Source organism: Rhinopithecus bieti, unplaced genomic scaffold, assembly GCF_001698545.2.
Source record: "Rhinopithecus bieti isolate Rb0 unplaced genomic scaffold, ASM169854v2 scaffold_50350, whole genome shotgun sequence".
Lineage (NCBI taxonomy): Eukaryota > Metazoa > Chordata > Mammalia > Primates > Cercopithecidae > Rhinopithecus > Rhinopithecus bieti.
In genome coordinates, this window is record NW_016820258.1 from 347,920 (window position 1) to 374,456 (window position 26,537).

The 26,537-nt window shown below is 36.8% G+C and overlaps 1 protein-coding gene across 1 annotated transcript in view; it reads right to left on the reverse strand.

The window, feature by feature from the left end:
- Positions 1–26,537, reverse strand: part of COL19A1 (collagen type XIX alpha 1 chain) — a 342,793-nt gene that overhangs the window by 32,658 nt on the left and 283,598 nt on the right. Inside the window, 10 exon segments of the mRNA XM_017859765.1 lie at positions 4,376–4,429; positions 7,712–7,738; positions 8,161–8,205; positions 8,306–8,356; positions 10,368–10,412; positions 12,969–13,022; positions 14,416–14,469; positions 19,700–19,753; positions 20,039–20,092; positions 20,177–20,281. Coding sequence (XP_017715254.1) covers positions 4,376–4,429; positions 7,712–7,738; positions 8,161–8,205; positions 8,306–8,356; positions 10,368–10,412; positions 12,969–13,022; positions 14,416–14,469; positions 19,700–19,753; positions 20,039–20,092; positions 20,177–20,281 — 543 coding nt within the window.

Sequence of the window (26,537 nt, forward strand, 5' to 3'; positions counted from 1 at the left end):
AATAGTTTTAATGAAAGCAAGCATAGATGTTATCATTTCTGTGACCTATTTTAATGTCCCTTTACATACTTATAGCTAAAATCAGTCAATATTTTTATTCCACATGTTCAAAAGATAATTACTCTTACTTAAAAGATTAAGCACTTTGAGTGTCTTCCAACAAGCTTTTCCTATCCTTGTCTCATTGGATGTAGAGTTAGAATAAAACGATCTACAGCTAATGATTTGTAGTTCTCATTTGGCCAATTAGAAGATCCTTTGAATTGCTCTGAACAACAGAGTGACTCAACTCCTTTTAAGAGCCGATGTGATATTTTAGATAAAGCTGACAATGCTAAAAATACTAACGACTATATATATGGGATAATAAAATGGCAATTTCATTGGGCAGAAACTGAATTTAAAAAACTTCATAACTTTACTCAGGGACATGAAAGGCTTGATTTAATGAAGAGATATGCTTTGTTCTTGGAGAGCAAGACAATGTTGTAAAGGTGTCATTGCTAACTAAACTAATTTATAAATTTAATGCAATTCTTACAAAATTGCAGTTTGATCAAATGATACTAAAGTTTACTTGGGATAACTTGAGAGGATAAAAAAATTAAAAAAAGAATAATAAAGAGATACTAGTAATACCAACATTTAAACATATAATAAATAAAGCTATAATGGAATATTGGCATAAGATTAAGCAGCATATCAATATACTATAACAGAAATATCAGAAACAGACCAGCATTTATAATAGGATTTTATTTAACAAATAGTTCTAATAATTGGATAACTTCTTTGAAAAAAGTTTGATTCTTCTCTTTATATTATATCCCATATGAATTCCACATAGATTTATATAAAATAAAATAATATAAACTATAAATGAGTTCAAAGAATGTATTAGTGACACTCTGATCTTGGTTGAAAATAAAAGTAAAAGTCATTTTGTGCATAAAAGCAAAACAAGAAATCATAAAGAAAAATAGTGTTAGATTTGACTACATTAAGGTTATATTTACAATAAGATTCAACATAAAAATGAAAGGCAAAGACCAACTAGGATGAAAACTCCAACACATAAGATAGAAGTCATGTCTTTAATATATGAAGCATAACCATCATCAAAATAACTAATAGAAAAATTGGGTAAAGGACATAAACAGGCAATACACATCAATTTCCCTCTGTTCCTTTTGAATTATGAAATTTTCATTTTTAAAATTAATATATTAGAACTTTTCATTCAATGAAATATTTGCATGCCTCACTTCTCTCATTCCTTAACCACTATCCTCGAACGAACTTGCCTCTTATTTTCATAGTTACACCTGGCACTTTGTCAATAAAAATATTTTTTGCCCATCCATAATCTCAATTTCATGCGTTCCAACTTTGGACCACCATTCCACATCATTCTAATTCACTCTTTGAGTACCTTGAACCCCTAAACCCTAATCCATTGATGGTACACACTTGTTATTCACTCCCTGGATGGCCTCTTCCTCTTTTTTGCCTAGTTAAAATACCATGGTTACTTGTTATAATCAATCCCTTGTGCATGCCAATAAGCCAATAAGAGTATTGTCTCATTCTTCCTTCCAGTACTCACCTGTCAAAAGCAGAACATTGTTTAAATCCAACTCCCCTCCTATTCTGTGTCTTTACCTGAATGTCTGAACACGGCTGGAAAAGCACATGTAGTCCTGTTTTTTTTTTTGTTTTTTTGTTTGTTTGTTTGTTTGTTTGTTTGTTTTTGAGGTGGAATCTCGCTCTGTTGCCCAGGCTGGAGTGCAATTGGCACGATCTTGGCTCACTGCAACCTCTGCCTCCTGGGTTCAAGCAATTCTCCTGCCTCAGCCTCCTGAGTAGCCAGGATTATAGGTGCCTGCCACCATGCTTGGCTAATTTTTGGTAGAGATGGGGTTTCACCATGTTGGCCAGGCTGGTCTTGAACTCCTGACCTCAGGTGATCTGCCCGCCTCGGCCTCCCAGAGTGCTGGGATTACAGGCGTGAGCCACTGTGCCCTGCCAGCACATGTAGTCTTGTTGAGAGATCTCACTTCTGTTCATGACCATGAACCTCAAGAGGGTCCTTAGGGCTGAGCAGTAATCACACTTCTGCGGTCCCTGAACCCTCTCTCTTTCCTAGAGAACCTTCTCCCTAAATCCCCAACCTCTTTCCCTACTTTGCTCTCGGATAATGGCTTTGCTTCCTCTTTATCTGAGAAAATTTAAGCAATCCGAAAACAACTTTTGTAGACTCCATCCAATACATCTTCCCACCTATCAGCCTCTGCCCCCATACTCTGCTTTCTCCCCTTTCACTGTAAATAAACTATTCTCTCTCAAGCCAAACCCTCCATATATGCACTAGGTCCCCTCCCCTCTAGGCTACTTAAAGACATTGGTGGAGCACTCTCTCCTCTCTCTCCAGCATCATCATCCCCATCTTCCCCTCTACTGAGTCATTCCTTTAGCATATAAGCAGTCTGATATTTCTATTATCTTCAAAATCTATCTGATAAAACCTTGACCCTACTTCCTCTAGTAGCCTCTGGCCTATTTATTTGCTATCCTTTGCAGCAAAACTCTGTGAGCATTATTTATACTGACTTGCTGTCTCTATTTTCTTTCCTTGTTCTCTCTTAAATCCATTCAAGTCCACAGTAGCTCCTACAATATAGTGAAATAATAATTTCTCTGGTCAAGGTCATCCATGACCTCTACATTGCTAAATATGGATATATTTTGAAGGTAGCACTGATGGGATTTTCAGATTGATTGGATTATTACAGAATGAAGAGGAGTCAAAGAGGACCCTCAGTTTTATGACCTGAGCAGTTTGCAAAATAGGGTGGACATCATCTGAAATGAGGACAGCTATGAGCAAGGCCTATTTTGAAGGGGTGGAATTATCAGGAGTTTAATTTTGTACGTGAGAGCAAATTTGGAGATATCCGTTAGACAGCAAAGTGAAGGTATTGAGTAGGCAGTATGATATAAAAGTATGGAGTGTGGAAAAGAAGTCTAAGTGGAGATATAAATTTGGCTGTTCTAAGCATAGAGATGCTGTCATAAAGCCGGAAAAGACTAGATAAGATTACCAAGGGAATGACAATAGAGTTTTTAGAAAGAGAAAAGAGTCAAGGGTTGAGCCCCGAGGCCCTCCAGTATTAGGAGATCAAGAAGAAAAGGAAGAAGGAGCAAGGAAGACTAAGAAGTAACCAGGGAGGTAGGAGAAAAACTTGGCATCCTACAATCCAAGAGAGAATAATGAATCAAGGGCAAAGGAGTGATCACCTGTCTCAAATACTGCAGATAGGTCAAGTAGAATGGGGATGGGGCCAGGTAGAAAGGTCAAATATTGAACATTGGATTTAGCAATGTAGAGGTCATGGATGACCTTGACCAGAGAAATTATTATTTCACTATATTGTAGGAGCAACTGTCTCCACTGTTTCTTCTCTGATCTGAGCCAACATCAACTGGCACCTGGATTACTGGATATCTTTTAACTGGCTTCCCTACTTCCACTCTTGCACACCCTCTGGCTGCAAGTTCCCTCACGCCAATACTCAGAAACCACTGATGACTGCATTTTACACAGAGTGAAAGATAAAGGCCTTACAATGACTGTTAACCCTTTTTATTAGTGTTTCTCAAACTTCCTGCGGTAAAAGAGCAATCTCTTATTTATTTTCTAATATATCATGAACAAAGATAATTCTACCATCACATGCTTGCTAGACATTTTAGACTAATTCCTGGACATGTTTTTAGGTGCTTACTCTCAGTCTCTGTACTAACCTTGCCACCGAACCCATAACAAAGGGTCTGCAGACTGGCACTGGTTCTCCACTGGCTGTACATTGAGTAGCACTGCTCTACATGAGGAGTCCACTTCTCACCTCCACCCCTGCCGCTCTGACCTCATCTCCTACCACTATTCCCTCACTCCCTCCCCTGGTCTCTTTGGATACACATCAGGACATCTTATGTCTCGGGCTCTTCAGACCTGCTGTTTCCTCTTCCTGGAACATTATTCTTCCAGACTGGAGGGGACTTGGCTTTCCCTCTCACCTCCTTCAGGTCTTTGCTCAGATACTGCCCTCCTACCCCCTCAGCACTCCTAATCCTCCTTAACCCAATCTACTTTTTGTTTTTTTCCATAGCCCCAACCATAAGATGTAATTTTAAAATGTTTATTCTTTAGTTTCTATATCCTTTTGCTAGAATGTAAGTCCCATGAGTACATCCATTTTTGTCTGTTTTGTTCCTTTATATATTCCTAGCCTAAAACAGTGTTTGGCACATTAGGTGCTCAGTAAACAATTTTGAATGTTGAATAAATGAACACATTTCTAACTTCTGTGCTTACCTTTACACCTGGAAATCCTTCTAATCCTGGCAACCCCATTGCACCAGGCTCTCCCTGTTAAATATGAACATAAGAAATGCAGGAGCAATAATCAAAACGTTTTTAAGCATTGGTTTCCAAAGCAAAGTTATTTTTTGCTTAACCTTCCCACCTCAACCATTGATGTGTAATTTAGCAAGGAAATGATATGCCCTGTTTTTAAGCAACGTATTATTGCATTTGGTGTTTGAAAATAGTTTGAGAGTGAAAGCTATTCTCCAGAGAGGTATATTTTCTGATTAATCATTTTTATTCTGATTGAGAATCTAATCAGAATGAATCCCTCTGCTCAGTGATAACTCCAATTTCAATAAGAACTAGAACGAAAGACGGGGCTTTAATAAAGTTTGCCAATTTGTGAGCTACCTGGTGCTGCTAGATTTTCAGAGAATAAGAATAAACTATTTAAGAGTAGATGAAGATGGAGCACTCAAAGCAGTGTTTATCATCTTTAAGTATTCTCTGCAGCTGGACAAGAATTGTGAATGCTTAAGAAGTTGACCCCAGGATCATTATCTCCAATAACACTAAAAGTTATTGCTCAAGTTGATGAGTCACTGGAAGGGGGTAGATTAGTGTTTTCTATTTTTAAAAATCTTTACATGTTCTAGTGTATGATCCCAGGCTAACTGGAGCCTGTAGACCCTCAAGGAACACATTGGGAGAAGCTGTGGTGAAAGAAGTTGCTAACTTTGAACAAAAAAAGCATTAGGGAAGGGGTGTTCAATATTTTGGCTTCCCTGGGCCACACTGGAAGAAAAAGAATTGTCTTCCAATAAAATACACTAACACTAATGATAGCTGATGAGCTAAAGTAATCAGAAAAAAAATCTCCTAATGTTTTAAGAAAGTTTACAAATTTGTGTTGGGCCATATTCAAAGCTTTCCTGAGCTGCATGCAGCCCACGGGCCATGGGTTGGACAAGCTTGCACTAGGGCTTTAAGTTAAAAAAGAGATAAAGTGGGGAGTTGTTTGATGCCTTCTTGTTAATAAATTAATGTTTACTGCAAATATTTTCTTAGGACACTGGATGCTTTGGACATAATCACGAAGAAACAGAAGTTTTCAAATTGTATTCTATGTAAGTGTATTTTCACATACATAATTCTAATCTGCTTCAAAAATATTACCAAGGATATAACTTCATTATTATTTACAACATTGCCCTTATTACAGAATACTTAATGAGTGAACATATGAATTGATATGCTTTCTACGTTTCAGAAATCTTTTAAAATGCCCCCTAATGTGTAACTTGACAATTGGTTAAAAAAAAAGTTCAGATTCTGTTCTGCATAAAGTTCTGTAGAAGAGTCCCTAGGTTGCTGACAAAGGAAACACACTCTTTGATTATCTTTGTTTACATTCTCAACAGTCCTTAAGACAGAGAAGGTGCTCAATCAATCAATAATTGCTTGAAAGTAGCTAATAATTAAATATTTAATTAAAGATCACTTATAAACTGAATACCAAAGGAACGAAATGGAGCACCTCAGAAGATAACAAATTCAATTAAGGGTAATATTCCTCTAGAAAGGTTTATGGAGAAGATTAGAAATAGTGAGGCAGATCTATTGTCATGGGATTTGAAGAATGTTGGAAGAATAAATTTCCCACCTCAAAAGACTTCTCAAGTTTTTGCTCTGTGATCTACAATTCTATCATTCCTGGATTATTTCTCTGGCATGAACTATTATTTTTCCCTACAGGACAGATGGTGGGAGAAGATGAGAGTTGCAGGATGGTGCTGACAGAGAACCCAAAAGAGTAACTTCAAAATTCTATCTAGGATAAGCCTGAATGTGTACACTAAATGTGTATTTAATTTCATGATTGCAGTTTTCTGTTTTTGTGCTTCACTCACTTAATTCACATCTCTAAAAGCAAGGAACACGCTTCCATCAGTTTTCTTTATCCTTTGTTGCAGCTAAGAAATTTGAAGACTAATCTTCAAATTCTACTCAAATAGGTCTACATTTTCGTTGCCAGCCCCTTGTCAATGCCAGTAAATTTTAATTTATCCTTTATTATAATACTTAAAAAGTTCTCATCTTAGTCTGCAGTTATTAATGCAAGAACTTCAAATAATGTTCCCAAAAAGTCAGTGAGAAGCCTAGGTACTCTTAAATGATTCAGAGAAGCTGTTTTGTGCATATGAGTATGAGAGGGAAAGACCAGGAGGACATTTTTTAATCAACAAGATGTAAGAAAATTAAAATTAGAATGAAGCATATAGTTGGTTTCAAGGTAAAGATAGGGTAGACAGGGTGCATGAATAGTAAAACAAAGGACACTTTGAATTACAGAATATGATCCTAACTAGTTGAAATAATGCTTTCAGGGGACAACAATTTGGCTTTTAATGTATATTTCCCAATAATAAAATCAAACAGCTCTTTAATGCATCTCTTTAAAATATGTTTTAGACATAAAACATTACTTGTTATGACTTGTCCCTTTGCTGATTTAAAATTTATTCATTGAGTTTTAACAAACTGTACTATAATGAAAAGGCTTTAAATTTTTTTCACATGGCAATAGAAAGTGGTTTGAACGTTTATTTCAGCGTTAGGTACATTTGAGTTTCAAGTATATACCCAAAGGTTAAAAGATACACAAATGAAACATGAAGGATATGCTTGAAAAGGACATGACAGGAAAAAATGCCTAGCAATAAAGGGCATCTAATTGAATTTGGCAGAACTTTTACAGTCAGGCTCCATGGTTGAGAAAGATGCTGAGAACAATTATCGTCCTTTAGGCGGGGGAGGACATGATCTCCTTCCATGCTGAGTGTAACCTCCTGATACATTCCTCCTAATAAGCAGGTTTATGACAAAACACATCTCCTGCAGAATAATTGCCTAAGATGTTTAAAGCAAATAAACAGTTCCTTCCTTTTTTGTTGGGGAGATGGCAGATATATTAAGGGATTTCTTTCCAGTAAGTATTTCTCTTCCACAATCTACTTAAAATTGAATCAATCATCAGAAGAGGGCTATTAGAAGAAAGTGTCCCATTTATCAGAGCTTTATATGTGTCTTCCTCCATCACAGGATGATTTTAAAAACATACTGATGGAAAGAGACAAACCTCAAGGGCAGTGACAACATCAGGACTAATGCATCTCAGAAATAGAGAACACACTGCTGGCATTCCTTTTGTGGCCTGCTTGTCACACTAACATGTTAATGGATGAACACCTAAGAAGGCAGGCCATTTTGCCTGATGCTTTTCTTTCAAAATTTAACAAAGACCAATATTCTGAATGACACAAAACATGGGAACATTCATACCACTGGGCCAGGATCGCCTTTTGGGCCCTGTAAGAGAAACATGGAAAGTCATTTTTCAAATAATGACCAAAGCAAATTTACAGAATAAGAAACACCACTGGCCAATTTGTTTTAATACATATACAAATATTAGCAAGTTTTCCTTTAATTACAGTTTGAATTTGAGGAATAAGATGAAAAAATATAACTGGATGGAAATTTCATAAAAGTGATTGCTTGGACATTGATTTAGTTCTTAGATTTGCAATGAAAAAAGTGACAGCACCATGAAAAATGCTATTTACATTTTCTCAATTTTATTATAATTGGTTTTACTTATTTTCTTCTGCTGTAAAATTGGGCTATTTTTGTAACATGAAGTTTTCAGTGAACTTAAGAGGTTTTTATTGTTTTTTTTTCATTGTGGTCGTTCAGCTCAAGTATGTTTGACGATAAACAACTGTACTTACAGGAGGACCGGGTGGCCCTGGGTAACTGGGAACATTCACACCTCCCTTCAAAAGAAAATGAAAAGAAAAGAAAAGGAGAAAGATGAGAAGAATTTACAGCAGTCTATAACTGGATTTTAAATAATTACAAATATAATACAAATACCTTAATTTTATATAAGCTGCTCATGCCATTTCCTTCATTAAATGGAATACCCTGAGGAAAGAAGTGAGATACAGAATTATTCTTGAAAGTTAGTACTTTGCATCTCTACATTTTATCATTTTACCAAATGATACTATTCCTCTTCTATTTTTTACTTTTTTCTATTCTATTTTACAAAGGGAGTTTAATACTCTAAGTAAAATAATACAACGTTTTAATTTTTAGCTTTTCCAAAGCAAATGCAGGGAAAGAAATGAAAAGGGAGTGTGAGCTACACCTGAAGCAGACAGACACTTTCAGCTGGGGTTTGATTAATGTTCAGGTTTGACAGATGAGCCATTTGGAGGAAAATATTTGCTCATTAAAATTCAGTTTCTGAATTGCCAATTTAGACTAACTGTTTACAGCCTGCTGACCTGCAGACTATAATGCTGTAGTGCTGATGAAGATGTGAATAGGGAACAATTTGGCTACTGAAAAGTAATTTTTTTCCACAGTCTCTTCATACCAAATAGAAAATTAAGGTAAATGGGGAGATGACGTTATCCACAATGCTGTGTGGATGTTTCTACAAAAATAAATTCTTTAGGACAAAAGAGAATAAGAACATCTTGAAAAAAATTGACATGTCCTAGAGTAACCAACACTTAAAGGAGAACTTATTCTATAGTTTAAAAAAATCATACATTTTAGCATTTAGGAAAAATTTGCATATGAAAATTTTAGTTAGGATCTTTTGTCTTTCCTTTTAAACATTTGTATAGAATCATAGTCAAATCTGTCTTTTCCTTTCTGCAGTTTTCACATATTAGTTGAAGAGTTGAAGAAGTCACTGTTTCATTGTTTCTGTATGATGGTGGCCAGTGGTGTTCTGTGAAGACAATTTGCATGGAAGAAAAACGCTCCATCCATTACTTCATTATTTAACTCATTCATCTGACAGCGACTGAATGTCTACTATATTTTAGTGTGCTACGTCCTGAACAGACAAAGGATATTTTCATCTGAGATTTCCAAAGGAGGTTTCCCAGGGAAGAAAACATTTAATCAGTGTTTTGAAGGATGGATGGTTTTGGAGAATTCAGAGGGAAGACAAAGATATCTTAAGTGCATTATAAAATTATAGGTCCTTTTCATGAACTCATGTTATATTTGCTGTTCTGCCCACTGGGGAAGGAGTGAATTTTAGGATTGGAACCCTAAACACTTTCTGTCCTGCTTTCTTGTCAAGGGAAAAGGTCAGTAACATAGATGAACAGATTTAGGAAACAAGTTCAGGAAATAGAGTGCTAATCTCTTCATTTACGTCTACAAAGCATGCAACTGCACGCAGACTGATAATAATCCTCATTGTCTTCAGAAAGTCACGGTCCATTCTGCCCTTTCTACGGTGAGCTTGGTTTACTAAAGTATTCCAGTGAGGTGGGGTAGGAAAGGGTGTTTGGCGTGACTCTCAGCTCGGCTCGGCTGCGATTCGAGCGTGGCCCCACATGAGGGCAGACTTGCCACGGAGAGAGGCTCCTCTCCTCTCCACCGTTTCCCTGACGGAGCGTGCATCTGTCTCAATCACAATAATAAAAACATTGATGCATCTTGTACTTTTTGTTCACTAGGAGCTACATAAATAGAGTCTCCTTGCATCTCAGACATCATGAATGGGAATAAACACATATAGCATAATATCAGATTTTCTACCAACTCGCATCAGCGGAAAAGATCTATTTTTCTGGCCCTTCTCTTTTCTGTGAATGAAGCACATTGAGATGAAATAACTCTCCCAGGGGCCCCGAGGCAGGAATTGGAGAGTCGGAGCACAAACCCAGGTTCCTAAATCCAAGATGGGGAGACACTCAGTATGCAAATCTGAGCATTGCACATTGAGGCTGAACCAAAGGGGGAACAAATCAGGTCTCTTTAAAGCTACATTGGCTATCATTTATATTTATACACAAAATTCAGAAGACTTTTATCTTTGAAAACATCTAAATGTAGTCTTACCTCTGAGTTATAAAAGTCTTAAGTAAACACATGAATTTTAAGTTTTAAGCCTAGAACAACTCACAGGTGGTCCAGGTGGTCCGGGTTTCCCAGGGAGTCCGTCGCTGCCCTGCAAGGGATATATAGACTAATATCAGCGGCGTAGACGTTTCTACCCCAGGTTTACAAACTATCTTCTGAAATTAATCACAGAGCCGTCTTCTGAAATCAATATGACTTGCCATGTTGTTTCAGCCTTGTAGTCTCATACAGCTGGGCTCTCTCCTTTACCAAGGAAATACATTTCTAGACCACAGGACAGGCAAAGGCCTTTTCCCGTACCCATTCAGATTCTCACAGTGTGAGCTCCAGAAATGAAGCTTGTTTTTAGATGGAGCCAGACAACCCAGGTGCTTATGTCCTGGACTTCCAGTGCAGCTGGGTGAACTCTCCCAATGTGGAACTCTCTTACCAGCAGGCAGTGGGCTCTGGGATTGTGGCTCTGAGTCAGCCCTAACATTGAGCCTCATTTATACCACCTTCATCTTTTGGAAACCAGAGGGGACATGAACATAATTTGATGCAAGTAAAAAAAATCACAACCTGTGTTGTGTCTGCAGAAGGGAAACTTCATCTTCCATTTCCTATAATATCTGACTTTACACCCTAGTCAGACACATCTCCCTGAACAGAAGCAACTGTGGTATAGCACTGTTTAAAGCAAATGGTCACTACAATATAAACAGTCTTAGTCTTATAGAAGAAGCAGACTGAAAATAGAATTTGTGAAAATGAATTCAAGTTGAAAGTTGAAAAATGTATTTCACTTTTAGTTTTACAAAACATAGATGTTTCTTGGTCCATAATAAGCAGAGCTATTGAAGTCCCTCTGGTGTCTCTCAGCAGTTCTTCCTATAACTCTGCTTTTCTCTTAAAATAGTAGCCTCATAAAATCTTTTAAGTCCCTCTATAGCAGGGGAAATGGCAAGACATGGTTAATTAAAAAAGAATTCAGATAGAGTAAAATTTCTACTCACAATGTCCAAGAATTTTGAGGGATTTTAGTCCATTTTAGCCCACAAATGCAATCAAGGACTTCATTCCAATACCCTCCCATTTTTTGGTAACGAAAGTATCATAAAATCTTTTGTTTGTATGTTTATCAATAAAATAAACTGTAAAGTTTTCTTGCACTGCTTCTGCCTGAGAATACATAACAAAGAACAAGCATATAGTTTCTTTTCTCAAACTGCTTTGATGGTGGCTATCTCTCTAAAACATGTCATATTCTGCTGACAACTGGCAGTGTCCTTCAAAGAATTATGTCATAGTTCTAATGAGTCAACAAACAAGGAAAAATATGTGCCTATTGAAAAGCCTTTTTTTCCACCTCTGGCACAATTAAAAGTCATATCTTCACTCTCATTTGTGCCCCAAAGCTCATCTCAGTGTGGGATTCCCATTAACTTCAAAGGCAAGTCTACGAGTGAATAATTTCCATAGAGAACAGAGAAAAAAGGCTGGTGGAGTTGGGCAAGCTCCTTGGGATAAAATTAAAAAAAAAAATGTGCGGAGACTATCTAGAATAAAGGCATTGTTTCCTTCAAAATGTGTTGAGATTCCTTTGCTCCTTGATGTCATTATTCTCCACGTTGGTCAGGGAACTCGTGTCCTGATGAGTGGGTGGAAGCTGCTTGAGTGGCTCATGTGGACTCTTGATTCTTATTTCCCCAATCTAAATAGCTAGGCTTATTCCACTTACTTGCTGGATCTGCCTGGACTAGGGCGATAGGGCCTGTTTAGATCCTAAATGGGGTAAACATGTGAAACTGTGTGGTGTCCTGTCTGAGACTCATCTATTGCTGGTCCTCCTTTCTGACTATGGCAACCCATCTGTCCAATAACTGATCTCCCCAGGAAACAAGCTATCCTGGTTCTTCAGTACATTTCCCTCATGACCGTCTAGGGACAGAACTTCTAGACTGTCTCTGCAAGCTCTTTGGTTACTAGAATCTTGGTCCTGAGAGCCAGCCCGCTGTCTGGAGCTTTTGGAGGTGGGGCCTTTGGGAAGTGATTAGGTCATGAGGGTGGAGCCTTCATGAATAGGATTAGTGCCCTTATAAAGGAGGTCCAAGGGAGCTTGGTCACCCTTCTACTATGTGAGGACACAGCTAGTAGGAGACATCTATGAACAAGAAGGCAGACTCTGTCAGACACTGATTCTGCCAGCACCTTGATCTTGGACTTCCCACACTCCAGAACTGAGAGAAATGTGCATAAATGTTTGTTGTTTATAAGCCACTCCGTCTATGGTATTTTGTCATAGAAAACTGACAGCCCCTGTGGCTGGAACCCCCTGGTACACACCACATTACTTGCATCCTTTCAGAAGGCTCCCCCACCCAATCCTTCCACATAGATGGTTGCCCAGGATCCTGAATCCAGCCTGAACTTTTGTTTTATGGTTCCAATGTTCTATTTATCCTTTCTCCTAGGAAAATATCTCCCATGTTGAGAATAACCTTTGGACCCATGTTCTTCCAAGTCCACTACAAGAATAGCTACTCTCTGCCATCATTTCTACTTTCAGGCTTTGCTTGATTTTATGGCTCTCTCTGTGAAGAGTCTCATCATGCTCCCACTCCAAGCCCCAGTTTGGATGGTAAGTGAGGCTTTTCCTTTGTACCTTTTCACCTTTTGCTCCTGTGGGACCAGGATGTCCAGTTCTTCCCAGTAAGCCCTGTAAAACACAAAACTAAGTTTGTTACAGAAACAACAATTAAATGGCCAAAGGGTATTGGAAGTTGGTTACTAAAACTTACACATTTTGAAGGTCATTTGATCTTAATTAAATAAGCCCTAGAAGCTTATATTTCTTCTGGCTGATACAGCAGCTGTATCCTGCTGATAAGCCCTTGGAAGGGTAAAATGTGTATTTGTGGTCGCTTTTTCACCTTGGTCAACCACATGTAATGACCTTAATTGGAACCTTTTGATACACTTAAGAATCTAGTCTTGCTGTTTAAATGGCAATTTACATAACATTATGCCTTCCTAAATGAGCTATAGTTTTGGTAGGGATCAACATTTTAAACACTTCAAGGCGGCAGAATTAACAGTGTGCATATTGAGTTATATGATCTGCATTTTACCACTGAAAAATAAAATTTAATTTTAATCCTTTGGGAACAGAGTTAGCCATAATTTTCATGGTTTCTTTCACAACTCTCTGTCGTCGTTTTTAATTTTAGTGAACAATTTAAAGTCAGGTTTGTTCTATATAACTGTGGTGAAAGCATAAATGACACAACTTTAATTATGGAAAATCCTTATTTCAGAACATTAAAAATATATAATTACATTCCTACTGGTGTGGTAAAGACTCTGTCGGCATAGGAACTCTAAGAAAGGATGAGGTGGAGAAGCTGAAGCATGTGCTGGGTTGCCAGATTTAGCAAATAAAAACATAATATTTGGGAGGAATGTATGCTAAACAATTATTTGTTTATCTGAAATTCAAATTTAACTGCATGCACTGTATTTTATCTGGCGACTCTAGAATTAAACTCTGTTTGAATAAGAGATTGGGTTTGGCAAGTATAAAGGAAAAGAGATTCTGTTCTAGGAAAACAAGACAGTGAAAGACACAAAGGCTTTGATGGTGTGTTTGAGTGTCAGTGACAGCCTTGACTAAAATAGAGGTATTTTAATTTATACATAGGAATAACAATAAATGAAATCCAATAATCCTTAGCCCACTTTTTTTTCCTTTAGAAAATAAATTCTCAGTTTGTGCTGCCATTTGACTATCTCTTCTAAAGGTTAGTGCCAAAAAATCATAAATAAAAAATAGAACGCTCTTTTATATGCAATTTCTATTTCAAACAGACTAGCTTAATCACAGACTGCTTTCTGGCCTGGTGGAATTCTGATGCAAGTCCCCAGGACACTGAGCAGTCTTAAGTAATTACTAAATGAAAATCTGAGAGCTTGGATGAGGCTACTTTTCCAGGCAATAGCTGGACAATCTACATAGAGGCACAGAGAACAAAACGCAATGAAGAAAATTAATTCACCTTGCATCATCCCAGCAGATGTAAACCGTGAGTGCAGTCATTTCAACAAATACTTACAGGGGGTCCAGTTGGGCCTGGAGCACCTGGAATGCCTGGAATTCCTTGAAGACCCTGGAAAAGATAGTTCCTACCATAAAATCTGTTGTATCATTGGGAAGAAGGCATTTTAGTTAATCAAATATTTTGACCATTGAACATTAAACACTTATTTAGCTAATTGAGAAACATAATGTATGTCATATGCAAATACCCTTTTTTAATTCTAATTTTCTAATTTCAAAAATGTAACTTTTTCTTTAGGGGTACAAGTGATTTTCGGTTATGTGGATAAATTGTATAATGGTGAAGTCTGTGATTTTAGTGCACCCATCACCCAAGTAGTGTACACTGTACCCAATAGGTAGTTTTTCATCCTTCACTCCTTGCCTGTACTCCTCACTTCTGGGCCTCCAGCATCCATTATATCACTCTGTATGCTTTTGCCTACTCATAGCTTAGCTTCTAATTTTAAGTAAGAATATGTGCAAATACTCAGTTTTAAACAGTAAGAAGGGTGAGATAAAATGCCATGACATGGAATCTGAAGCAAACATAATTTAATCTGGTGATTCATAGAGCATTTCTTATTTTATAGAGCCATTCCGTCAGCAGTAGTATCTAAGAATCTCGTACTGGTAAAACATGGAAATACAAATTTTAGATGGGCAGAATGCCATTGAAGAAATACATGATTACACTAAAGTTCCATTCAGCTTAGGAAAAATGGAATATGTTTTATGATATAATATTTATTTTAGCTCATCAGTTTATTACAAGGAGAAATTTGGCTCATTGGTGAATTTAAATTTGGAACCCTTTCATGGCTTAAGCATAATAATGGATAGATTTCCCCTCCTCAGATTTGTAGAATAGCACCAATTATACCGGATAGGATTTAGGATGTTGATACATTTATATAACAAGGAAGAACTGGCAAGATTAGCTAACTTATGTAATTAGTTTTGAATATTGTTAAATAAATTACATACAATTTATAATATGAAATATTTTGCAATTATTAAAATCATGTTTTAAAAGTTAGAAAAGATGCAAAATACAAGTCACAAATCTTATATAGCACAGGGTCTACATTTTAAAACAATTTTAAATGTACTTCCTAAAAGATGGGAATGATACATACAGGCTTTTATTATTTTATCACGACAAATAGATAAAAATTTTATCAGAAACTTTAGTGCTAGACGTGTGTTTTAGAATTCCGGATTATCAGTTCATTTCACAGGTAACATGATATACATACTGAATATTATGTAACACTGCAGTGGTGCCTGAAGCAGTGCCCTCTAATAAACATACAAATATTTCTGTGGCAAAACACGATATTCTGACAGAGTGGATAGACGAGCTCTGTGTGAGTTAGGCCAGTTTTGGCTGCCAAATGAACTTGCTTGGGAAACAAAGCCAAACTTGGGAAACATTTCCAGGGTTTTCAGAGGCTTTGGTTTTGGAATTTATAGATGGGTGTTGTTGATCTCATTTGGCTCTGTGTCTCTACCCAAATCTCATCTCAAACTGTAATCCCCATATGTAGAGGGAAGGAGGTGATTGGATCGTGGGGGTGGTTTTCCCCATGCTGTTCTCATGATAGTGAGTAAGTTCTCAGGAGATCCGATGGTTTTAGAAATGTTTGGAAATTCCTCCTTTGCTCTCTCTCCTGCCGCCTTTTGAAGGTGTTTGCCTCCTCTTCACCTTCTGTCATGACTGTAAATTTCCTGAGGCCTCCCCAGCCATGTGGAACTGTGGGTCAATTAAACCTCTTTCCTTTATAAATTACCCAGTCTCAGGAAAGTTCTTTATAGCAGTGTGAAAATGGACTAATACAGTTGTGGACCATGACATTACTATTACCAGAAGTCCCTCCTGGGTAGTGAGAATAGGGAGAAATTTTATCTTTTAGTGCTTTTTTGTATTTTCCTAATTTTCAGTAATGAACTGGTATCACTTCTATAATGAGAAAAAACTATTTTAAAATATCCTTTTGTTATATCAGACAACCATGTGATACATCAAGTTCTAGATTGAATGATTCCACTCTTTCAGGATTTGGTCTCATTTACTGAGTAAAATATTCTTTCTATATTGCTATCTATATCTATATATATCTATATCTATATCTATATCTATATAGATAAAATATTCTATCTATATTGTCATGATACAATTCCTTTACCTTTCACTATTATATGCATTTTCATATACTTTATAAATATTATACGACATGGCCGTGGAAATATTACTGCACATTGATTATGAGCATTCTATAGGACTGTGAGGTGGATCAAGGTTCTTTGCATCAGTGGGATCAAGGACCAAGTTCTTCCAGGTTTGTCCATTCAATGCCAAATGGTGTTGTGTGTTACTTCAGGTCTATTCATGTGATATGATATGAAGAAATTCTACTTGAACATGCTAGAATTCCTCATGTCATATCCTCATGTCCTTGGGCCAAATCTTGTGTGTATTTGTGTTAAAGAATGTTGACATATTTTTTCTCCAAAATTTTATCAATCTCATTGGCAGGGCTGTGTGTGTGTCTGTGTGTGTGTGTGTGTATGTGTGTGTGTGTGTGTGTATGTGTGTGTGTGTGTGTATGTATGCATGTGTGTGTACATGGGCATGTGTGCATGTGCAGGCTCTACATACCAGTATATGGTGCTAGTGCTTTTTATTCCCCTAACATTAACTTGTATACAGGTTTATAAATGCAAGGTAAAAACATTTCCATTGATAATGGCACCTCTAAATGACTGGAGATAATAAATGTTATACTATAAATTTCTTTACCTCAAAATACCCATATTTCCATAAAATTCTTTCTATATGTACATGCATAAAATATATGTATATATGTATTTTTTTTTTGCTACTTTTAGTCTCAACACTGAATCAGTCCAGAGATGTTGAGTGAGTTTTTAGGTAGCCTAATTTATAAGCTTGGGATTCATTAACCTTTGATGACCACATTAAACTTTAAAATAAACCTCAGTCCATAAATAAAAAATCATTCTCAGCAGCCTTTCTCTGAAAAAGCTGAAATTCTGTAGTAAAAGTAAAAGTTACTATGGATGCATAAAGGGCAATAAGATAATTTTAGAAGACAAGATGGTCATTAAAGAAGACAAATACATATTAAAGAGTAGGACAGTCAATTTAACATACAGTGCCAAACTAACGTACAAATTAAAATTTATTACAGAGCTATTCGGAGATCCTTGGAGCTACGTTCTTACCCTGCTCTGATATTTCATTTTGCAAGTCCCAGATCAGTTGCTACCAAGAATATTTTCTGTTGCTATAATATCTGGCTGATGATATTTTTCATGTCTAATTTATCAATTATTGCCCTAAAATATTATAGGAAGATTTGCATTTCAAGCAAGAAATCACTCCATCAAAGGTTAGCATGTGTTCTATTAGCATCTTCCAAGTTGCTACCTTGAGCTGTGCAACAACGTCTGTGAAAAATGTGGAAGAAAATGTTGCTTTTCTAAGAGTAATAAACAAGCAGGCAACTGCTCTCTCTCTCATTTTCCAAACAGATGAAAAACATAATAATTAGAAGTCTCAAAGAGATGGGGTGTCCCTCTGTATGTTTTCCACTTAGAGTAGAATAGATATTTGAGATTTTGTAAGATTAGATATTAAGTTCATACAGTGTGTTGAAATGGTATAGTTTATTGGCCAGTTGGAAATGCATATGTTTTTGGTCAAAGTTTTATTCACTTTGACAAATCAACAAATTGTAATTTCAAATAATATCTGAGACCAAGTAGAAGATGAGATTATATTCATTATTTCCCATCTGCTAGAGAGAAAACTGGAACATCTTACTCCCTCTACAAGGCCTAAAGGAGTCAATAGGTTACTTCAGATTTATTCATATTATTCACGTGATGTGAAGAAACAATGGAAAAGAATCTCCTGAACTTGCTGGAACTCCCCATGTGACGAGCATTGTGCACAATTTTGTGAACTGTGTTAAAGAATTTATGAGGGGTACCAAAGAAAAAGCCCACTAAAGTGTGAGGAATATTAACAATGGATTCCAGTTCACTAAGAGAGAAAAGTGCCCTGCAGAATCAATGAAAATTAACTTCTAGTGACTTTAACTTAGAGTTACTTATACAAAACCTGAATTCCAATTATTTCCTGATCTTTTCGTTATTACCTTCTCAATTGCCTCTAAAGCCTACCTTTTGAGTGGAGGCAGTTCAAAGCTGTTGGACTATGAAAATCAGTTATTGTGCTTGTACTTTAGTAAAACCTTCTGTGGAACATGAGGAAGCAAAAGCACAATAACTTATTTTGAAGATAATGTTTTATTTATGGATGAAAATAAATATTGAATATATTTGGTATTAAATTTTTAACTTGGGAAAAAATCAAACCTCAAAGTTTTCTAGATTACAAGCAATATTAATTAGAAACAATAGTACATGATGATTGCTATAATGTAAAATATAACTCCACCTAGAAAAATAGATTTTCTTTATATAGTTATGATTTTCCACAATAACATCAAGGTTAATACATGCCAGATGGCTTACTTACTTTCATTAAGAATTACTAGTATCAAAACTGTTTAAACTAACAGCAATTCATCATTCTAATTGGTTTTTCTAAGAGTTAATGTGAATTATGTAGGAAAAAAATTATGTCCTGAGCATCACCATGGCTTAGAGTCAGAAAATCATACTATTATCTCAAAAGCACATTGGACTTGGAACCTTAGTCCAGAGGGTGACCAGCTGATGTAAACTAGAACAAGAAGATTCTTCTGACAGTTTTTTTTCTCCCAAGAATTTGAAAGCTAAGCAAAGACGCAGACAATCCAAGGTCGCTGAAGTTTAATTAGAGTTTAGTGGTACCCAGGGAAGCTCTGCTGGGTTCTCAAATGCCCTTACTTCTAGTCTGGTTGTCCAACTACTATTCCTTTAAATCTCTTAGCTACCCTGGGAGTTTTTTGAGTAAACTTTCCTTTCCTCCTTTCCTTTACTTTTATTTTGCGAGAGCTGGAATTGTTATCTGCTAAATGAAAACAGAAAAATTATAACTGACATATTAACTTTGTGCCTTAATTTCCTTGTCTCTAAAACTGGACCGTTGGTAATAAACATAAACATGTCATTTAAAATGTGTCAACATTTTAAAAGCTCTAAGTGGTCTTTGTTTTACTGGTTCTAGCATTAGATCTGAGCTATAGAAAATTAACATTTTACTCTGTTGAGCCACGTAAAGAGAATCAATATTAGGACTGTATAATCAGAAAAGAATCTGTTACCTCATCGCCTTTCTCTCCAGGTATCCCAGGGTAGCCTCGCTCTCCTTTGCTTCCCTAAAAAGACAATACATTCAGCTAGCACATACAATCATTTTTCTTATCTTTTGGAAATGAAAAAAATCTCTTCTAAGAACACTTGGGGCATGTAATTTGGACAGGGTCAGGGAAGAAATAAATGGCAACATTTGCAAGTGGCTTTTTTGTCTCTCTCTCTCTCTCCATATATATCTATATATACATATATGTATTTTAAAAGTTGTATATTTTCAAATATCGGGTTCCTTTTTTTCATACTGAATTGAGGGTCCCAAGGTGAAAGTGGAAGAGAGAATTTCTTACCTTTGGTCCCTCTCTGCCTGGGATTCCTGGAGGACCCCGTGGCCCTATATCACCCTAGAGGACAGAGGAAGAACAGAACTGAGAGGATGCATTACATGTAACCTATAGGGTTCGTAAACATTCAGTCAGGCTTCTCACCTTCCGGGCCATGGAATCATACTTTCCAGGCTCACCAGCGCCTCCTTCTTCTCCTTTGTTGCTTTTCAGCCCTGGGACACTGGCTTGGCAGTTGCCACAGAAATTCTAATGAGTATAAAGATAAGGTTACGGAGAGAGTCATAAAAGCCATCTAAAAGGTGAGGTTTCATGTGACGTGAAGTTCTTTTGGAACCTTTGTCAGACATGAGTGATATAGATAAGTCACTCTGCTTTCAGAAACTTGATTTATCCAATTTAAAACACTAATTTTGTGAGGTAAAACTATTTTCAAAGCTCATCAGTGATACCTGTTTATGATATTGATGAGCTTTTATTTGAAAAGCAGGTCTCCAATGACATTTATTATATAATAGAAAATTCCAAATAAATAAGGAAAAGACACCTAAGTCAAGAACAAAAACTGAAGTTCAATTGTTTAGTAGAATGTTTTAAAAGGGAGTGGTAATAAAGTTTAGAAAACCCAGTACGATTACAGAATTCATACAACCTATAGCATAAATCATTTTAAAAACAACAACAACAACAACAAAAAAAAAAAAACTGCAAAGAAAGGATTTGTCCTTGTGGGAGCAAAATTAGTTCTCCAACTACATACAGTTTACTAACATTTTGTCAGTGCAGGCACTCTAGAGAAATAATTACTTGACCGACAAAGACTTGACTCCTAGGTCAAATCCAAGTGACAATAGGAAATCTAAGTGAAATTACCTTTCCATTGCCTTCTGTGCAACCTTTAGCTGATGTGAGAAAGCTTGACTTCCAGTGTCTGAGCTCATAAGATAAACATAACTCTCATCACACAGCTAAAGAAAGAGTGTGTGTGAAAAGCTCTATATAGGCTTATTTTTAAATAAATTGTTGGAATAAGAATATGACCAAGAAAGGCACAGAATAAGGGCCACTGAGTGGGGGAGATAGTTTAACAGTTGACAGAAGGTAGGACAACCTAAGTTTCCATTCTTCCATCCTTTTCCCTAAAGGGAAAATCTTTAAACATGAAAAGAAGTGAAGCTTGCCATCGATAAGAAGCTGGCAAGAAAGCCCATGGCTATTCAAATTCAATATTTTTGACATAATGAATAGCACTGTAAATCTGATTTTCAAACATGGGCTCCTTGGAACAATAAATTTGCATGATACTGAAAAGCTTGCAAGGTGTGATGATTAATACTGAGTGTCAACTTGATTGGATTGAAGGATGCAAAGTATTATTCCTGGGTGTGTCTGTGAGGGTGTTGCCAAAGGAGATTAACATCTGAGTTGATGGACTGGGAGAGGCAGACCCACACTCAATATGGGTGGGCACAATCTAATCAGGTGCCAGTGCAGCTAAAATAAAGCAGACAGAAGAAGGTGGAAGGGGTTGACTTGCTGAGTCTTCTGGCCTTCATCTTTCTCCTGTGCTGGATGCTTCCTGCCCTCAAACATAAGACTCTATATTCTTCACTTTGGACTCTTGGACTTACACTAGTGGTTTGCCAGAGGCTTTCGGGCCTTTGGCCACAGACTAAAGGCTATACTGTCAGCTTCCCTACTTTTGAGGTTTTGGGACTTGGACTGATCCACTATTGGCTTCCTTGTTCTTCGACTTGCAGACAGCTTATTGTGGGACTTTACCTTGTAATCACATGAGTCAATTCTCCTTAATAAACTCCCTTTCATATATACACATATACCATTAGTTCTGTCCCTCTAGAGAACCCTGATGAATACATGAGGCAAATCATCTCAAAAATGCTGGGTTACAGCAATCCCATTACTGGGTATATACCCAAAGGATTACAAATCATTCTACTATAAAGACACATGCACCCTTATGTTTATTGCAGCACTGTTCACAATAGCAAAGACTTGGAACCAACCCAAAAGCCCATCAATGATAGACTGGATAAAGAAAATGTGGCACATATACACCATGGAATACTATGCAGCCATAAAAAAGAATGAGTTCATGTCCTTTGCAGAGACATGGATAAAGCTGGAAACCATCATTCTCAGCAAACTAACACAAGAACAGAAAACCAAACACCGCATGTTCTCACTCATAAGTGGGAGTTGAACAATAACACATGGACACAGGGAGGGGAACATCACACACTAAGGGGGCCTGTTGGGGATGGGAGGCTAGGAGAGGGATAGCATTAGGAGAAATACCTAATGTTGATGACGGGTTGATGGGTGGAGCAAACCACCATGGCACATGTATACCTATGCAACAAACCTGCATGTTCTGTACGTGTACCCCAGAACTTAAAGTATATAAAAACATGCTGGGTTAAACAGCTCTCTTCATGATGGTCTTTCTTAGAGTCTGAATATATAAAATTTCCAGATGAATTTTACCACCTGGATTATTTCACAGGGACAATGTATTGGCACAGGAGTTAAATATATATATTTATAGAACCACTACTGATGATACCTGAAAAACTATGAAGATAAAAAGACACTTGAGAACTTAAGAGAAACAAAAGGATTTCCATATTTCAAAAAGTATGAAAAAGATAATTATCTGCAGACACAAACATGACATCTCAATATGGAGCAAAACCTTGACTTATCAATATGGAGCAACATTTTAGAAGAGATTGTTAAACTGACTATTTTGGTAAAACATTAAAAAATGATAATCATTATGACAAATACAATTTCTAAGAGTCATTTGAAACTGACTTCATTTTCTTTGGGTTAGGGTTACCAGAATGGTAAATTTAAAATAATTGAGTTTTATTAACATTCTTGGAAAAATGTCTTAAGATTTTCTCATGGAAAGAATAAAGATGGATCAATTATTAACCAATACACAATGTCATTCAAAGAGGGATTGATATACTGATTAATCTAAAAGGAGGCCTTTGAAGGGGCCTGTAATTATGCCAGTTCTTTTTAATACTTTAATCAAAGATATTTTTGCAAACAGAAAGCAGGATGATCAAACTGGCTAAAGACTCAAGGTAGAGAGATATAGTATTAACGTATGGGGTAACAGGATCAGGATTTAACATGATGTTATTACATTGGCCTGACAGATCCAACCCAGAATCTAAATTCCTGTATTTGGACTTTGTTCGGGGAACTACATGCCTCCCCTTGCTTCTATTGTATACAGTTTGTGGAGACTATCAGTCAAGATGTCCTGCTCTCTATGGACTCAGAACCTCAGTGAAATGACGCAGAGACTGGAGCAATGGCAGAGCGCGTTCATTAGAGGGATGATTCCCGGGTGAGACTGTCAATTAGTTCTACTTCTGAGAGCCCTGGAACCCTGGTTCTGCTTCCTGTCAGAGCCTATTCATGGTCCTTTGATCTGTTCTGTGAGATCCCATATTCTACCAGTATATTCATTTCTACTAAAGCATACAGGTTTCTCGTCCTTAAAGAACCCTAAGTATTCTGAAATGATATAACTCCTGCAATCCTGCTATTTCCAACACCACTGTCTCGCAAAGAATCTAGGACTTAATGTCTGAGGACCTATGTTCCTGTGTTAATGTTACATTTACTTGCTGTGTGACTCTGAAAAAGTTACTTAACTGTTGAGAACTTCAGGTCTGTCATCTATAGAATGGGAATGCTGCAACAGGCTGAACTCATAAGATTATTATGGAAATTAAATGAGATGATATAAGTAAAGTGGCATATTGACTGGCCTGTAATTTTAACTCAATAAATATAAGATTTTCCTGAAATTCTGACCAATATTCTTCTCTGGCTTATAAAAACTGCTGGCTTTTGGAGGTCTTAGAAACTCCTTTAATATATTTTTATATTTATGTTCATATTTACACTTATGTTTATATATTTATTCTCAAAACTCTACTTTACAAATGTATATGCTAGAACTCAAGTCTTTTGAATTCAACTAAACAAATATTTCTGCCTGCTTACTATTGTGCAAATAATTGTGTAAATCACTGGGCTAAATGCTAGAAATACAAACTAAATTGTATATATCTAACTATAGTCTGTGTGTGTGCACGTACACATACACAATGTCCATTCATACAAAGAAAGATACAACACATTGTGTTTGAGTATGAAGTCAAGAGCCTGATTTTCATGTGGGCTCACTCAGTCTTAGCATACCAGGCAGAAACATGCAAATACACACCCTTACATATGTGCCATTATCATCCCCCCAGTATGTTTTACTGATAAAATACAGGGAAGTGTTAGAGATTTAAAAAAGAGATAGCAAGATTAATTCCCTGAGATGATAATAGGTAGAGGTGATTTTTATTGAACAGAGTAACAGGTATTAGGGCAGGTTTTGACTGTGGAATTTTGTAAAATCCCATGACATCAAAATTCAGCCTTGTAAGTGGCTATTTATAGAGCAGCACTGATTTTTCATCTTGGAACTGACCAGGCCAGATTTAGCGAGAAGGATTCGCTTTCACAGTAGTGAGCCAGGGTGAGTCAACACCCATTAAGAGAAAGATGTTCCTCCAGAAGAGAGAATAATCTACTCCAGGGTGCTAATGACATAATTCCTTCCCTGTAGCCAATTCATAACTATACTACCCACTGCCCTCCACCCCTGCTCCACCCAAAATGAGAGGCTGGTAAAGAAGAGAGTGAAAGAATTACGATAAATGGCACAAGATATATAAGATAAATGTTTCTTTTCCTATCTTAAAGATGTCCTGCCATTTAAAAACTGAATTGTAGTTCCAGCTAAGCAATGGACTCAATTTCTGCTAAATATTTTCGTTGTGATTTTTCTGGAAATTAACACNCTCATAAGTGGGAGTTGAACAATAACACATGGACACAGGGAGGGGAACATCACACACTAAGGGGCCTGTTGGGGATGGGAGGCTAGGAGAGGGATAGCATTAGGAGAAATACCTAATGTTGATGACGGGTTGATGGGTGGAGCAAACCACCATGGCACATGTATACCTATGCAACAAACCTGCATGTTCTGTACGTGTACCCCAGAACTTAAAGTATATAAAACATGCTGGGTTAAACAGCTCTCTTCATGATGGTCTTTCTTAGAGTCTGAATATATAAAATTTCCAGATGAATTTTACCACCTGGATTATTTCACAGGGACAATGTATTGGCACAGGAGTTAAATATATATATTTATAGAACCACTACTGATGATACCTGAAAACTATGAAGATAAAAGACACTTGAGAACTTAAGAGAAACAAAAGGATTTCCATATTTCAAAAGTATGAAAAGATAATTATCTGCAGACACAAACATGACATCTCAATATGGAGCAAAACCTTGACTTATCAATATGGAGCAACATTTTAGAAGAGATTGTTAAACTGACTATTTTGGTAAAACATTAAAAAATGATAATCATTATGACAAATACAATTTCTAAGAGTCATTTGAAACTGACTTCATTTTCTTTGGGTTAGGGTTACCAGAATGGTAAATTTAAAATAATTGAGTTTTATTAACATTCTTGGAAAATGTCTTAAGATTTTCTCATGGAAAGAATAAAGATGGATCAATTATTAACCAATACACAATGTCATTCAAAGAGGGATTGATATACTGATTAATCTAAAAGGAGGCCTTTGAAGGGGCCTGTAATTATGCCAGTTCTTTTAATACTTTAATCAAAGATATTTTGCAAACAGAAAGCAGGATGATCAAACTGGCTAAAGACTCAAGGTAGAGAGATATAGTATTAACGTATGGGGTAACAGGATCAGGATTTAACATGATGTTATTACATTGGCCTGACAGATCCAACCCAGAATCTAAATTCCTGTATTTGGACTTTGTTCGGGGAACTACATGCCTCCCCTTGCTTCTATTGTATACAGTTTGTGGAGACTATCAGTCAAGATGTCCTGCTCTCTATGGACTCAGAACCTCAGTGAAATGACGCAGAGACTGGAGCAATGGCAGAGCGCGTTCATTAGAGGGATGATTCCCGGGTGAGACTGTCAATTAGTTCTACTTCTGAGAGCCCTGGAACCCTGGTTCTGCTTCCTGTCAGAGCCTATTCATGGTCCTTTGATCTGTTCTGTGAGATCCCATATTCTACCAGTATATTCATTTCTACTAAAGCATACAGGTTTCTCGTCCTTAAAGAACCCTAAGTATTCTGAAATGATATAACTCCTGCAATCCTGCTATTTCCAACACCACTGTCTCGCAAAGAATCTAGGACTTAATGTCTGAGGACCTATGTTCCTGTGTTAATGTTACATTTACTTGCTGTGTGACTCTGAAAAGTTACTTAACTGTTGAGAACTTCAGGTCTGTCATCTATAGAATGGGAATGCTGCAACAGGCTGAACTCATAAGATTATTATGGAAATTAAATGAGATGATATAAGTAAAGTGGCATATTGACTGGCCT